The sequence below is a fragment of the Salmo trutta genome, chromosome 29, assembly GCF_901001165.1.
Source record: "Salmo trutta chromosome 29, fSalTru1.1, whole genome shotgun sequence".
Classification (NCBI taxonomy): domain Eukaryota; kingdom Metazoa; phylum Chordata; class Actinopteri; order Salmoniformes; family Salmonidae; genus Salmo; species Salmo trutta.
Genome location: NC_042985.1, coordinates 20,408,660 through 20,425,565, shown reverse-complemented (window position 1 = coordinate 20,425,565; position 16,906 = coordinate 20,408,660). Strand labels below are relative to the sequence as shown.

Sequence of the window (16,906 nt, the reverse complement as noted above, 5' to 3'; positions counted from 1 at the left end):
CCTCTGGTCTGGTCTCAGTCTAGCACCAACCCTACCTCTGGTCTGGTCTCAGTCTAGCACCAATCCTACCTCTGGTCTGGTCTCAGTCTAGCACCAACCCTACCTCTGGTCTGGTCTCAGTCTAGCACCAACCCTACCTCTGGTCTGGTCTCAGTCTAGCACCAACCCTACCTCTGGTCTGGTCTCAGTCTAGCACCAAACCTACCCCTGGTCTGGTCTCAGTCCATCTCCAGCACCAACCCTACCTCTGGTCTGGTCTCAGTCTAGCACCAACCCTATCCCTGGTCTGGTCTCAGTCCACCTCCAGCACCAACCCTACCCCTGGTCTGGTCTCAGTCCAGCACCAACCCTACCCCTGGTCTGGTCTCAGTCCATCTCCAGCACCAACCCTACCCCTGGTCTGGTCTCAGTCAAATCCCAGCACCAACCCTACCCCTGGTCTGGTCTTAGTCCATTCCCAGCACCAACCCTACCCCTGGTCTGGTCTCAGTCAAATCCCAGCACCAACCCTATCCCTGGTCTGGTCTTAGTCCATTCCCAGCACCAACCCTACCCCTGGTCTGGTCTCAGTCCAGCTCCAGCACCAACCCTACCCTACTCCTGGACTGGTCTCAGTCCAACCCCAGTACCAACCTTACCCTACCCCTGGTCTGGTCTCAGTCCAGCTCCAGCACCAACCCTACCCTACCCCTGGTCTGGTCTCAGTCCAACCCCAGCACCAACCTTACCCTACCCCTGGTCTGGTCTCAGTCCAGCTCCAGCTCCAGCGCCAACCATACCCTACCCCTGGTCTGTTCTCAGTCCATTCCCAGCACCAACCTTACCCTACCCCTGGTCTGGTCTCAGTCCAGCTCCAGCACCAACCCTCCCCTATCCCTGGTCTGGTCTCAGTCCATCCCCTGCACCAATCCTACCCCTGGTCTGGTCTCAGTCCAGCCCAGGCACCAACCCTACCCTACTCCTGGTCTGGTCTCAGTCCACTCCCAGCAACAACCCTACCCTACCCCTGGTCTGGTCTCAGTCCACACCCAGCACCAACCCTACCCAACCCCTGGTCTGGTCTCAGTCCAGCTCCAGCACCAACCCTACCCTACCCCTGGTCTGGTCTCAGTCCACTCCCAGCACCAACCCTACCCTACCCCTGGTCTGGTCTCAATCCAGCTCCAGCACCAACCCTACCCTAATCCCCTGGTCTGGTCTCAGTCCAGGCCCAGCACCAACCCTACCCTACCCCTGGTCTGGTCTCAGTCCAGCACCAACCCTTACCTACCCCTGGTCTGGTCTCAGTCCAGCACCAACCCTACCCCTGGTCTGGTCTCAGTCCAGCACCAACCCTACCCTACCCCTGGTCTGGTCTCAGTCCAGCACCAAACCTACCCTAACCCTGGTCTGGTTTCAGTCCAGTTCCAGCACTAACCCTATCCTACCCCTGGTTTGGTCTCAGTCCATCTCCAGCACCAACCCTACGCCTGGTCTGGTCTCAGTCAATTCCCAGCACCAACCCTACCCCTGGTCTGGTCTCAGTCATCCCCCAGCACCAACCCTACCCCTGGTCTAGTCTCAGTCCATCTCCAGCACCAACCCTACCCCTGGTCTGGTCCCAGTCCACCCCCAGCACCAACCCTACCCTATCCCTGGTCTGGTCTCAGTCCGTTCCTAGCACCAACCCTACCCCTGGTCTGGTCTCAGTCCACTCCCAGCACCAACCCTACCCTACACCTGGACTGGTCTCAGTCCAGCACCAACCCTACCCTACCCCTGGTCTGGTCTCAGTCCAGCACCAACCCTACCCTAACCCTGGTCTGGTCTCAGTCCAGTTCCAGCACCAACCCTATCCTACCCCTGGTCTGGTCTCAGTCCATCTCCAGCACCAACCCTACGCCTGGTCTGGTCTCAGTCAACTCCCAGCACCAACCCTACCCCTGGTCTGGTCTCAGTCATCCCCCAGCACCAACCCTACCCCTGGTCTGGTCTCAGTCCATCTCCAGCACCAACCCTACCCCTGGTCTGGTCCCAGTCCACCCCCAGCACCAACCCTACCCTATCCCTGGTCTGGTCTCAGTCTAACCCCAGCACCAACCCTATCCCTGGTCTGGTCTCAGTCCATTCCTAGCACCAACCCTACCCCTGGTCTGGTCTCAGTCCAACCCCAGCACCAACCTTACCCTACCCCTGGTCTGGTCTCAGTCCAACCCCAGCACCAACCTTACCCTACCCCTGGTCTGGTCTCAGTCCAGTTCCAGCACCAACCCTACCCTACGCCTGGACTGGTCTCAGTCCAGCTCCAGCACCAACCTTACCCTACCCCTGGTCTGGTCTCAGTCCAGTTCCAGCACCAACCCTACCCTACGCCTGGACTGGTCTCAGTCCAGCTCCAGCACCAACCCTACCCTACCCCTGGTCTGGTCTCAGTCCAGCTCCAGCACCAACCCTACCCTACCTCTGGTCTGGTCTCAGTCCAGCCCAGGCACCAACCCTACCCTACCCCTGGTCTGGTCACAGTCCAGCTCCAGCACCAACCCTACCCTACGCCTGGACTGGTCTCAGTCCAGCTCCAGCACCAACCCTACCCTACCCCTGGTCTGGTCTCAGTCCATCTCCAGCACCAACCCTACCCCTGGTCTGGTCTCAGTCCAACCCCAGCACCAACCTTACCCTACCCCTGGTCTGGTCTCAGTCCAGCTCCAGCACCAACCCTACCCTACGCCTGGACTGGTCTCAGTCCAGCTCCAGCACCAACCCTACCCTACCCCTGGTCTGGTCTCAGTCCATCTCCAGCACAAACCCTACCCCTGGTCTGGTCTCAGTCCAGCCCCAGCACCAACCCTACCCTACCTCTGGTCTGGTCTCAGTCCAGCTCCAGCACCAACCCTACCCCTGGTCTGGTCTCAGTCCAGTTCCAGCACCAACCCTACCCCTGGTCTGGTCTCAGTCCAGCACCAACCCTACCCTACTCCTGGTCTGGTCTCAGTCCAGTTCCAGCACCAACCCTACCCCTGGTCTGGTCTCAGTACTGCACCAACCCTACCCTACCCCTGGTCTGGTCTCAGTCCAGCCCCATCACCAACTATACCCTACCCCTGGTCTAGTTTGATCCCAGTCCAGCCCCAGTCTCAGCCCCAGTCTCAGTCTCAGTAGTAGTGATGACAGCCCATTGGGTATGGGGGTTGAACGTGGCTCGTGGCAGTTGATTAATTGCTCGCCTCGCTCTCTCTTCTCCTTCTTGTTCCTACTCTGGTGTTTCCAGGGTGGAAAGCTCTGAATGGCTCTGGTACCGGAGCAGATAAACCACAACAGTATTATTGTTGGCCTACAGGAGGCGCCAGCACAGCCGAGGCACGGGTCTACAGAGAAGCCCGGGGGAGGAACAGCAACGAGCCCCACATCAAGAGACCCATGAACGCCTTCATGGTGTGGGCCAAAGATGAGCGCCGCAAGATCCTCCAAGCCTTCCCAGACATGCACAACTCCAACATCAGCAAGATCCTGGGTAAGCCTTTCTTCTTTCTCTCTCTCTCTTCCAGCCATACCTCTCTCCTTCATCCAGCCATTACAGAGTCTGTTACAGTCTGTTAGCCTTCCTGTGTTAGATTATGTTTTAAAAAAAATTCAGACCAAGTTGGAAGGAACAGGATCGGATTTGGTCAGAAAGTCAGGAAACTGGCATGAAAAAAAAAAAGAAAATATATTTTTTTATAGGTTTGTTGAAACTAGCATTCTTAGGGTTGTCAATGAGAATTTTGTCTCTCCCACAGATGCTGAAAAAACAGTCCTTATAGACTTGATACAATCAGTTTATTATTAAATTATGTTGTAGGCTTTCGTTAAAATCAAATGTTCCCTATTAAGCACAATGAATTGAAACCATAGCAAAAGCCCAAAAGCGTCTTCCCTTTTGAAAAGCCTGGTGTAGTGTAATCCTTCTCAACAGCCCCCCCCCCCCGCTCTCTCTCTCTCCCACAAATCTCCCCTCAGCTGGGTATAAACACTAGGCTGTTTGGCTGTTGGCAATAGTGATAAACGTGTAGTGTTTAAACTACTATGTTAACAACAAGAAGAAACAGAACGCCATTCATGAAACAGTGGAACACTGTGGAGGCAAATTGCCTGACGGACAGAATGAAACGCGTTACTGTTCGTGACGGGAGACCCAGCGGTCTGGTGGTCCAGAGCTGAAATCTACAGTCGTTCATTGATATGTAGAAAATATTTGTTCTCCGTATAAAAAAGTCAGGTTTTTCCAACTGCACATTTGATTCAGACAGGGTATAACTTAAAACCTTTCTAACAGTTTTAATCTCTTAATGACTTTTATGCTCATTTAGGTGTGTTTAATTAATCTAGTGTGCTCTGTGGTTAATACCTGTCTATGTGGACATAAACATTTGTAGCCCGGTACCAGTGGGAGTGGGGGGTGAGGCGGGGGGTGGCGGAGGGAGGCGGGGTGAGGCGGGGGGAGGCGGAGGGAGGCGGGGGGAGGCATGTTGTCTGATTCGCCACAGTGGCTCAATCAGCCCTGGCTTACAGATGGATTTACCGCCATGTCACTGCCGTCAGTGTTTGTCATGAAAAATGACAGTGGTTAAATGGGTCTCGTCCCCACTGCACCGAGAGTCAATAGATCACAGCCTTTAAAAGTGGCGTCACCCAGGCAGGAGCAGGACACACTAGAGATCAGCTAGAGACTATTTACAGGCCTGGTGTAGTTTCTGTTAACTCACCCACAGCCCAGCCACTGGCTTTATGGGTTTACATGGTTACTACAGAGACCACAAAATAATATACTGTATCCACAATGGAAACTCCTATTTGCATTGATATATCTATTAATTCTTATTAACTTTTTACACCTCTGTAGTGAAAATGTACGTTGAAAGTGTATGTTTTACTGATATCTGTGTGTCTGCTGTGTTACAGGCTCTCGCTGGAAGTCTATGACCAACCAGGAGAAGCAGCCGTTCTATGAGGAGCAGGCCCGTCTCAGTAAGATCCACCTGGAGAAGTACCCCAACTACAAGTACAAGCCCCGGCCCAAGAGGACCTGCATCATCGACGGGAAGAAGCTCCGCATCGGCGAGTACAAGCAGATGATGCGCTCGCGACGACAAGAGATGAGGCAGTTCTTCACTGTGGGGTAGGTGCACAGTGAAGAACGCCAGGCTTAGAGCACAGGCGCGACACACACACACGTAGACATACAGCTAAATGACTATTCTGAAATCAGTTGGCTTTTTGCCTGACTCTCTTTTCACTGTGCTTACACTAAAGATTGTTGTAGTGTGTCTGTAACTTGTCACACTAAGCCCCTGAACTTCGAATCAACCCAATTCATCAACCCGTTAAATCATGTATGTTATACAGCCCTCAGAATAGATGAATAATGTTTTAACTAGTTTCCCTTTTCCGTAAAAAAAAAACTTGTTATTTTTTTCTCCACGTGTAGTGATGACGGTGGTGATAGTTCGTCGTACACAATTTCCAACCGATTTGCGGAGCATTAATGAAACCCCAAGTCAAACACATTTCCTCATCCACTTTACTGTCAAGTGCTTTTTAATAGTAGTGATTTATCAATTTGAGACAATAGCCGACTGCAATAGCAGAGAAAGAGATGCCGACATTATTACAGGATATAAAGCATAAGTATAGATTTACAGAGGCCTGGAGGGCAGCTGTCTGGAGCTTAACTTCCTAATTTACTGCGTGTGGTCAGTAAGGAGAAGGCTTCTCCAGGTGTTCCCTCATCACCCGTAAGCTATACGATCACTGGAGTATCAATCACTGCTAAAACACCAGATGAGAGAGAGAGAGAGCGCACTAACCACCAATCGGCTTTATGTTACCAATAAACTGGGTGCCGTTTCAGAACGACTCAGAACGGTGCTGTCTGGACAACTGTTCTCCCAAATCATTTTCACAGAACCATTGGCTGAGAACACACCTCTGTGGAGAACAGTTAATCCAGCTAGCTCTCAGTTTAAGTGCTGAAGTGGAGGTGTCTTTAGGGTTGACTCGAGCAGCACACACTGTCAGCATTCTTTCCATTTGCTCATCCCATGTGATTCTAATTGTTTTCCTTAATACAGATTTGAAGTAAAGCCTTTTTACTTCAAATAACACAGAACTGATATTGTTAAGAGAATTTAGTCTGGATTATAATGATGAAACAGGAACAAACTTGTCTAATAGTCTCTCTCTCTAACTGTCCTTTCATTTCTCCCTACAGGCAACAACCGCAAATCCCCATCAGCACCAGCGCCGGCGTGGTCTACCCTGGGGCCATAGCCATGGCAACGACCACACCCTCCCCTCACATGACGTCGGAGTGCTCCAGCGCCTCAGCAAGCCCGGAGCCGGCGATTCCCGTCATCCAGAGCACCTACAACATGAAGATAGAGCCCAGTGCCATGTTAACCAACGACCCCATCATCAACGGAGGGGTAGATGAGATGGACATGTACGAGGACTTTGACGAGGAGCCCAAATCGGACTACAGCAGTGAGACTGAGACACTGGAGCCCATCGTCAGCACCAACTGAGGCCTCTCAACACCTGAGCCGAGACATACACACATTCATACCGGAGAACCATCCCCAGAGCGGAAGACTGACTGAAGGAGGAGAAACAGAAAAAAAAAAATACAGAACAAAAAAGAACTTGTTCTGTTGATTTATCATTTAGGAGCCTGCATGGATATGTGGCTGCGTCAGAATCAACAGCTAAAGGTCTTAAATGTTTCTTACAGTGTGTGAAGCAGTTTGGTTTTGTTCGTTTAGTTTTTGTTTTTTTATTATCTCATTGTTTATTTTTTGTGTTTTGTTCATGGACATTTACACAATTAGGTTATTGCCTATACAACTTTGGATGACAGGACTTGAAATGTAACGTTTGATATGAATCCATAATTCTTACAGTCTTACTTTATTTCTTATGATCTACATATTATTTCTCTTCAGTTAAATGCTTTTAATAGATTTCATTACTGTTTTTGATGGGAGTTATATATTCTCACTCAGGTATGCTGTGCCAGCCAACAGCTTGTGAATGTTTTAAATACGAATTTATTTGAAACTATTTAGAAAACAAAATATTTGGAAATTCATATTAACTAAAAACAAACAAACAGAACAATTCCACAATTCTGGGACATAATCAGACTCCCTTATTATTAATTGTATTAGTATTATTATTATTATAATTATTATTGGTATTATTAACATACTGTACAATTTCGTGCAGATGTGCCAAACGTTTCAAGGTTTTTTTCTCTAAAATAATTTGTTTGAGTCTCGAGGGAGAGACTCGAGTCTTAAACAATCTCTTAATATCTTAGTGCGGCTACAAAATCCAGTTTCTTTATATACCTTCTATATTGAAACACTCAGGAATCTGGAGACAGTGTGCTGTGTCTAGGGCAGGAACAGGAAGTGATGCAATAGCTTCAGGTGTGGTTGTTCATAATGGCAGCTGTTCTCCATGGAGACCAATGCGGTGACCAACAGGCCCTTCTCTCCCTGTCCCTCTCCAGCTCATGTCACCAGCCCAGTCTAACACAGAGCACTGGAACACTCCCCTCACACTCTCTGCTCATTCTTCAACTCAGTCTTACCAAGTTCTTAATCAGAGTGATTGTAATCAGGCCAGAATTCCAAGGAGCCAAAGGCATCCAATCTGTGGGATTGGAAAGGCAGCGAAAGGCAGCTTTGGGGGCATTATAATCACAAATTGCTGTTTTACAATGTGTAGCTACAGTACATTCGGTTAAACACTTTAGGCAAGTTTTAAAGTCTTTGGTCTTAACATTTTTTTTTTAATCTTAAGTATTTTTTCGACATTGTAAATCTTAAATTGACACGAGAAGGTCTTAAAGCAGAGTCAACTACTGCAGCAGTCTTAAGAGAAGAGGCAGTGTGTGAGGGAATAACATCGTTTTTTTATTAAAGGAGGGTTACAGACAAAGTATTACATTCTAACAAGTCATATTAAACACAACAGTATTTCATAAGCCACACCAGATCTGAGATGGTGATTCTCTACATTCATGCACTTAGATATTAACACTTACTACTTCATTTTTCTAAGTTAATATTTTATATTGAACAAAATGTGTGTTGCCTATTTTACATAAAGTTAAACATAAGTATTTTAGAGCAATTGAAATTGCACTTCTGTATTTTATTTACATACAGACAATGAGTATGAAATATAACACAATCAATCAGCTCTTAATCTTGTGACAATCAGTCACAAACTGAAAGTCCTTTACCTCTTGAATGGTTATTTTACCAGTTGAACAGATCCCAGGATGTTACCTATGGAGAAACAGCTAGAGATGGCCAGCAGTCAAGGCCTTACTGTCCATAATACAGCCCTCCTACAGGCCAGAAGGACTAAGTGCCTCCCTCTCTGCCCTGCCCCTGCCCTGTCTTGGCCCCTTCCCATGGCAACCCCCACACCCAGGGGGTGGCATCTGGCTCAGAGTGGCAGGCAGTGCTAGGCTGGGGAGAGGAGAGAGGGGGAACAATAAGGACGGGGCACGTAGAGCTTATTGTGCTCTCCATCAAAGCGCAGACAGTGAAGCCTCCACCCTGGCTCCCACCCTGGCCCAGCCACTAGGCGCTGGCGAGCAGATGGAACAAGTACATCAAGCTGTGGGGGATTATTAAAATGACTGACGAGTGGATATCATCTCAAATGCAGCATTATTAATGCATGAGCCCGGCTATTCTCCTCCCGTGCCCTTGAACCTGTCCATTTCAGACCAAGCCCAGAGGTTTAAAATGATCTAAATGGCTGGTCACCAGCGCTGTCTGTCTGCATGGCCAGGACTCCCTCCTACTGCTGGTCACTGCATTACTCTCCCAGGTCTAATTGATACAGATGGCTCTTTAGTACTTTACATTTTTCTCGACCCATTCAGAGCTGGCTTTTATTGTGCTGTGTCCATGTTTGAAGCATTTATCTTAAGTCTTAGAAGTTTTTAAGCACCTCATTATTAATTTCCATTTCAGTTTATTTTTATTTTTTTGGTTGGTTGGTTTCTTTGTTGCTATTGTTGTTTTAAGGTACAGTGCTTTTTTTAGGATTTCCTCCCATACACAAACCTAAACGGATTTCCCTCCAGGTCAACATGTCTAGGTTTTTATGCTGTTACTTCTGTTTGCTGGTTGATTGGTTGATTTGTACGTGATTTGTACATATTTCTATGTCCATGCCAAACCAATTCAGTGGGCTGGTAGTTAAAAAAGGACTGTTGATAGGACTGAAACTTGACTGCGCTTGTATAACAAAAAAAAACAAAAAAAAACGAAGAACTTATATCTCGCAAGGAGACAATGTTTCATAAGTGTTATAAGCACTGGATATAAATTGTATTTTTATCAATTCTGACTAATGTGAAGCTGTTGTACCAGAAAAAAACCTGAATGAACAAAAGTCCCGACGACTTGGACTCGTGGGCTCGTTCTCACAGTTACCAGATTTGAATCATTTTTCAGTCGTCTTGTTTTGTTTATTTATGCAAAGACATGTGTAGTGAATGAACACTTTGTCTAAGCTCCAGGGCCACCAAGGGGAGAGAGACAGCGCGCGCGAGAGAGACTGAGCAGTGAACTCGACAGAAGGCTTGCATAGTAACTGGTTAGCTGAGAAACACCGGATTTCAGACACGCATTTTATTGGTCACATATGTTTTGTTTTGTATATTGTATTTGAAGCTATATAGTGAGTATAGACATTTTATTGTATTTATTAGCCACTGGTGGCTCTAAAATTGTCAGTAGAACATAATGAAAGGACAATCAGAGAGAAAAAAAATATGTTTAATGAATTGGAGCTTCATTTTTCAATAAATTCACCATTTCATTATAGATTTTATTGTAAATACAACATAGGAAATAGAATTATATTTTTGTTCATAAGTACTTAGTGAAGTATAAGTTATGTATTTGACTGTTCTTTTTTTCTTCCTTTTTTACATCAGTGTATGTCGATCCATGTTCTTAAAACTGACAGGTACGTCATGTAGATTCTGAATATTTCTCCCAGTTGAAGAGAGCAGTATTGGACGGTTGAGAGAGCAGTATTGGACGGAGCTGTAGCTGAGATAGACAGACAGGCCCCTTCATGCTAGCGTTTCAATGACCTCCCTCAGACAATTCAAGGAGCCAGTCAAAACCCAAGCTGTACTCCTTAGCCTTGGACATTAAGGACAATTTTTTTTTTAATAAATAACTTCATTTGTATCTAATTACATGCACAGTCGGTACAAATAAAGTACTCTGTATCTTTCATAGGGACAGTGCTAAAATTAATCTGAACAACAAGCAGTTAAGATGTATATGTTTTTATTAGTCAACTTGCGTTTGCAATCATGACTCAATCCTAGCGACATACCTTATCACTTGTGTTTCGTGTTTTTCACAGCCCTCGGTGGTTATACTGTTATGTGCCAAATTTGAACGGAGAGGTTGACAGTAGCATAAATGAATAGCTACATTTTAATTGCACATCTGCATGCATTTGTTACATTTAAAATTAGAATGACCCAAGAGGATTTTATTCCTTGGCAATTTTACACAAGTTCTTGGGGAGCTGAAATTGAAGGGAGTGTGCAAATATTTATTAGTTTTAACGTGGCACAATGCAGAGCCACTCGTGTGTATTCTAGCCCTATACTCTTTTTGTCCTTTTCTATGTGTTGCTGACCTTTTTAAAGGTAGCCCATCCAGCCATCAGCAAAGTGTAGTCATGACCTTTTCTATTAATCCATCTGTCTCTCAGCCATGTAAATGCGAACAAAATTCAACAACTGAAGACAAAGCTTGTATGCTGTTTCAATAACTTAATAACTGTAATAATTTTTTCTGTCATTGAACTTTGTGATGTATATGGTGGGAATGTTCTCTGTGTTAATTTAATTAGCACAATTCACTGACATGCTGGACTGGCATGCTAGCTGCTGTTCAGGAGTGTAACATTTGCTGTTGGGGACAATTTATACAGTTGTCAATGGTACTTTGCTTTCTAGATTAATTTTTTGTCTCTCAAGCAACACTGTGTGTGGGTCTTCTGTCGCTGGGGCTGTTGCTGTTTTGAAACCGCTGGCAGACTGATACAGTTTTCTGCGTAGTTTTCTTGGCAGGTACCTAGGCCCATGGCAGGTATTGTTAAGGGCGTAACTAGAGAAAATGAAATAGTGTCTGTTGCTGCTTTGAAAAAAGTTTTAATTCTGAAAATGTAAATAGTTTATCATAATATCTTGTACAGTCCAGTGTAAAGTTTTTAATTGAACTTAAAAAAAGGTTGCCATCACATTTGTGTTCACTTTCTTCTTCATACAGTACAAAAGGACAGCTACTTGCTGAGGATATTATTGTTAAAATAAAAAAGGAAAAGGTACTAAAATATTTTATTTAGCTTGGCTTCAAAATGTAAACCAGCAAGTCTTTGGTTTCCATGTGCAGTATTGACGTGAGGTAAACTTAAGGTGAAATAATTCTACAGTGGTATGTATTGGAGACCAGTCTCCTCTGTGTTGGTAGTATTAATACACTATATCAAATAAAATACACCAGATGACTGACACATTTGGGTGTATCTAGGCACCTTAGTAATGTGTGCAAATATCTAGGTTGTGTTCCCCACAGGATGCATTCAGGCATATTGTAATGTAACATCATCTTTCTATATGTACTCAATCCATTGATGTAACAAGACAGGAGTGGGTTGTATAACTGCCTGTTTAAGCTCATTTACCTCAAGAGTTTCCTCCTTTTGCGTAAAAGAGTAAGAAATTGTGTGACAAAGTCTCACCATCACTCCCATCTTTTGTACTGCTGTTGACACTTACAAATTAAAGAGACATTTTGTTTTAAGATCCGAGTCTCTATTTTGTTGTTGTTGTGCATTGATTGTCCATTGATTTCTCATGCAAAAACTACATTGATTTCTCATGATACTTTTCAACATTTTATTTTCTACTGCAGTGTGGGATTGCATTTTTATAAGGACAATTATTTACCGAAGGTGGCCCATAAGTCATAGTTTATCATTAGAATGAGTGCCACAAACTGATGTTCACATTAACTAATGGTAGAGATTACATTACTGTATGGTGTCCATTTTCGGACATCCTCAACCTCATGCCTAAAATATCATATGTTAACCTGCAATACATTTATGTTTATTACCTTTTGTCTCAAGACAATGATGCTATTTTCTGAAACCCTGCAGCATCCCAGCCCTCCCGTCCAATGAGAAGAGACCATTAGGGAGACAGAGAAAGCATGCAGTAAAGGTTTGTAGAGGACCTGTGACCTATTTCGCAGGTAGACGTTCAGAGGGCAAGGCCCAGTGTGTGTGCTCCTGCAGCCAGACACAGACAGGTTTATGTGCCAAGCAGGGCCAGAGGAAAGGTCAGGCAGAGAGCAATCAACTCAGACGACGTGTGGTCATTCATCTCCTTGGATCCCTGCCATCCATGGCTCATCATCATCTTGCTAGGCCTAGGGTAGAGGATAACAAGATGGAGTCATTTTTAGGCAAGGTTTCAGGAAACAACAACCTTTCAGAGGTGTTTGATTCCAAGACAATTAACAACACTGTGGTCTTATATTTCTTTTGAGATTAAGTTTTTGATATAAACTACAGTTGTCATTGTTTCAAGTTGATATACACCTGCAGTCATTTCTCTGCTTCCATAAACAGTCTCTCTTTCCATTCACAAAAAAACGATTTGCAGTTATGGTGAGTGATATATCAGGGCTGTAAATAAAATGCATATCCATGGTGTATACGGTTCAGCAGGGAGGAAAGCTGCTTTTCCTTTCTTCAAACTTCTGTTTGCTGGAGTACATTTCTTATAAAAATAAAGGTTCTGGAACAGGAGCCATTTCCAGAACATTTTGGAAAACCATTTAAGTGTCTTTTGTTCTCTTCATTAATCTTTTTTTTGTCTTTTACCAGTGTGCTGCCTGTGAGCTGTCTTCCTGAGAGCGTAAAAGCCCCAGTTTAACTGCGGCATGTATAATAGACGCCTCTGTCAGCTCTCTCCAGCAGAAGCGCCCAGCGGTAGATGGAAAATTAGACATATACCGGTGTACAATAAATCTTATAGTAATTCTCCAAGCTTGCATTACGAATAATGGCCAGGAGAAAAGCCCTGTGCTTTGTGTATTTCTCTTTAAGTTACTGTGCATGGGTGTGTGGGCGTACAACATTAAAATGATACTGGGCCTGTGACATTTTAATCTTGAGTGAAAGACAATAATTCTCATTTCCTTTGGCCCATATTTTTTATCTTCGATGTGCCATGCTTTTTTCTACGCTTGCCAGATGGGAGAAGGGGGTCTGGGGGGGGGGAATGGATGCCACTGCCTGTAAGTGGCCTGTTTAGATGAGCTGTCACAGTGTTAGTACAAATGTAGGTGTTTTGGCTGCAGATAATAATTAATACAGTGTTGCTTCTGCTGCACACTGGCAGGACTGCAATTTCACCACTCCGATGACTAAACATTGTAGAGGGGAGGCGTCTGGAACAATATTTTACTGTTCTGGAGTCCCTGTCTGCCCTTGCGCTCCACGGCATGGCCACTGAGCCCAGTGAATCAGTCAGAGAGCGCCGGCTCCCCAAGCACAGCTGCTATTTATCTGATTTTCTCATTAGACTTGACTCATGACTTTATTGTAGGCCGACTGCCTTTGGCAGAGCTACTGCAATGCTGAAGTATTACTCTCTCTCTCTGAGCAGTTTGAGTGCTGCTCTCCCTGGCGATCTGCAGGTACTTCAATCTATGTATGGTTTTACTCTGTCAATCTGACTATTAAAGGAGAAGACTTCATGGATTTCATTATAAAATTAATTTCAATACTTTTGGGAAAGAGACACACTGATGGACCAGATACCCAATAGATATACACTGAGTGTTCAAAACATTAAGAACACCTGCTCTTTCCGTGACATAGACTGACCAGGTGAATCCAGGTGAAAGCTACGACCTTTTATTGATGTAACTTGTTAAATCCACTTCAATCAGTGTAGATAAAGGGAGACAGGTTAAATAATATTTTTTTTTTTAGCTTTGAGCCAATTGAGACATGGATTGTGTATGTGTGCCATTCAGAAGACAAAAGATGTAAGTGTTTTGAACAGCGTATGGTAGTAGGTGCCAGTCGCACCGGTTTGTGTCAACAACTGCAACACTGCTGGGTTCTTCACTCTCAACGGTTTCCTGTGTGTGTCAAGAATGATCCACCACCCAAAGGACATCCAGCCAACTTGACACAACTGTGGGAAGCATTGGAGTCAACATGGGCCAGCATCCTTGTGGAACGCTTTCGACACCTTGAAGAGTCCATGCCCCAATAAATTCAGGCTGTTCTGAGGGCAAAAGGAGGGGTGCAACTCAATATTAGGAAGGAGTTCCTAATGTTTGGTATAGTCAGTGTAAATTTTACTAAGAAGGAGATTTCAGCACTGCCAGGTATTGCCAATATTAACAATGTTGAGAAAACCCAAGAAGATGACCCCGCTCATTATTATTACTATTGAGATATGATATGTCTTTGTAAATTGGTGATGTCAGTTCATATTTCTTTGTACATATTAATACATTCTGTAGATAAGAAGAATTCCCTCAGAACTTTGACTTGGCTTCCCTCTCTGAGTTATCGGACATGCATACATATGTAAGGACGGCCCAGGCCCTCAGCCATTTTTTAATCCTTGGAGGTGAAGGACTTAAGAAATCTTGCTAATTTCACAGATGGTTTAAAATAGATTAGTGTGGAGTAGCAGCTCCCGGAGATGGGCCGACCCACCAGGCTCCCTGTTCAGCTGCCAAAACTCTGCACCGCCGACACTCGCAAGTGCCTTCCAAAAGTCCTGCAAGGTTAAACTCAAACTTTAGCATCCTAATGCACCACCTGACTAGTGATTTACTGTGCCACACCTCTATTGAGCTCTCTCACATTCTCTCTGTCTTGAAGACGTACGATGAACTTCCTATGTCTGACTGATACGTGCCTCTCTTATTTGAGAGCTTTATAATGCAGTAGACTTGCCACTTCCAGTTGCAATTCGTTTTTTCTAGCTTCCCATTGGCATGGGTTGCCAGCTGTTGTATGTGGCATAACATGGACACATTCCTCTGAGTATCCCAGGCTGTGGTTCAGTTTCCCCTACACAGTAAGAAATCATAATCATCTTGTGTTCATTCTTTGTTTCTTTTTACATTTTCTGGCCTCAGTTACTTTCAGAAGCCTTTTCCAGATTGTTTAGATTGTGTACAGATCCAGAGTTCTGAGTTCTTGTGCTTGGGAAATAAAACCCCTCCCTCTTTCATTTTCTATCAAAACAATGGCTGCAAGCACAAAGGTCCTCACATTGAAATGAATGAACTCACTTGGCTGAGAAAGGCCATCTTTAATTGTATAACTTGTGTCCTGCCCCATCAATCGTTTGGCACAATGTGTCTGAGAGCCAAGTCTCTATAAGGGAGAAAGGAGAGTCTGCATGGTGTGCTGTGCTGGGTTGGCCAAGCCTGCTGATAGAGTCGGGCCATGTCCGAGAAGGCAAGACACAACTCTGGCCAGGCTCAAAGGGCCCAGCTTGGAGTTAATGTGGGAACACAATGGGTCTGGGTGAAAAACTCGACATGGTTTTGTTGGACTTGTCATTCCTCAGTGCATTGCTGTGAGGAAAGCCTAGGAACCATCTGAATGTTGTTTGTGCTTTTTTTAATGAGCCATATTTGGGCCAGCTTTCACAAGGCCTTTGTGAGGAGGCTTTAACAATGGAAAGACGCTTTGAGAAGTGACACACACTATGGCTGCGGCCAGACCTTCTTGGACCTGCCTCATCAGGGGGTTGTCTCCAGAAGGCTGACATCATGACACAACGGGACACAAGCTGTTTCCAGCAGCTATCAAAGAGATCATGTATCAACAATTCACAACATTTTATATGGAAATTCCTTAAAACGCTGATGTAGAACATAATACTAAAATGACACTGATCTGAGGGAGTGTTGGGAACAACTTCCAAATTCCTTGAGAGACAAAAACTCAAAAAAGGAGTGCAAGATAGAAGTTGTAGGTGCAACCATTTTCAAAGAGTAAGAAAAAATAGTGGGTGTGCTTGTGTGGATTAACCTGCCTTTATGTTTACTTAGTTGTGTTTTTCTGTGTGAAATCTGACTTTCCAAGCACGGTTGTTGGGCACATTGGTTTGCTAAATGAACTTTTGAAAAATCCACATGGGACAATATTTCAGAAAATGTAATTTTACATACTGTTTCACATCATTGCATCTCCTCAGTGTATTTATCTCTCAAAGCATTTGACTGCATTTCTTTGGGGAAGAATGAATATGTAATGGATATTTAAAAGCATCTCCGGTCCCTCTGCATTTTGAAGAATTTAACAAAATAAAGGTTCCTATGTTGGCATGTGTTATTATCTCAAAGCCATCATTCAGCTCTCTCATGCATACGTTAATTACTCAACCACACCTTTATGAATATGTAAATGTAGGCAGAATGCTTCATTAATTAGTAATTCATACATTTTTCACGAACCCAATACATTGCCAATGTAGTCTGATGAATTAACAGCGAGAACTCTGAAAAAAGGAAGGTTTTCAGTGGTTCTGAGCAAAATCTGTTATTTGTGTTTGTCAATGTAGAGCAGGGAAAAACATCAGTATCATTCATGTACTACTGTGGAGCTTGTGTTTGGTTATCCATGGATCTCTGGTGAATGATATGCCTTGGGGGTTTTGGCAGTGTCTCTCTCAATGTAGAAATGTTGTAAAAATGCTGTAAATTTTGCCATTGCCTTCTGAACTGTATCTCATCCTGGGGGAAGCAGCACTGGTGCCATGGTTACTGCTCAGGACCAGGAGGGC

General features: G+C 44.7%; 1 protein-coding gene across 1 annotated transcript in view; it reads left to right on the top strand.

Annotated features, from left to right (window-relative positions):
• The window catches only part of LOC115167092 (transcription factor SOX-6), a gene marked incomplete in the record, with an annotated part of 205,196 nt that extends 193,320 nt beyond the window's left edge, over positions 1 to 11,876 (top strand). Inside the window, 3 exon segments of the mRNA XM_029721178.1 lie at positions 3,248 to 3,490; positions 4,918 to 5,134; positions 6,227 to 11,876. Coding sequence (XP_029577038.1) covers positions 3,248 to 3,490; positions 4,918 to 5,134; positions 6,227 to 6,539 — 773 coding nt within the window.
• Positions 11,877 to 16,906: the final 5,030 nt, after the last annotated feature.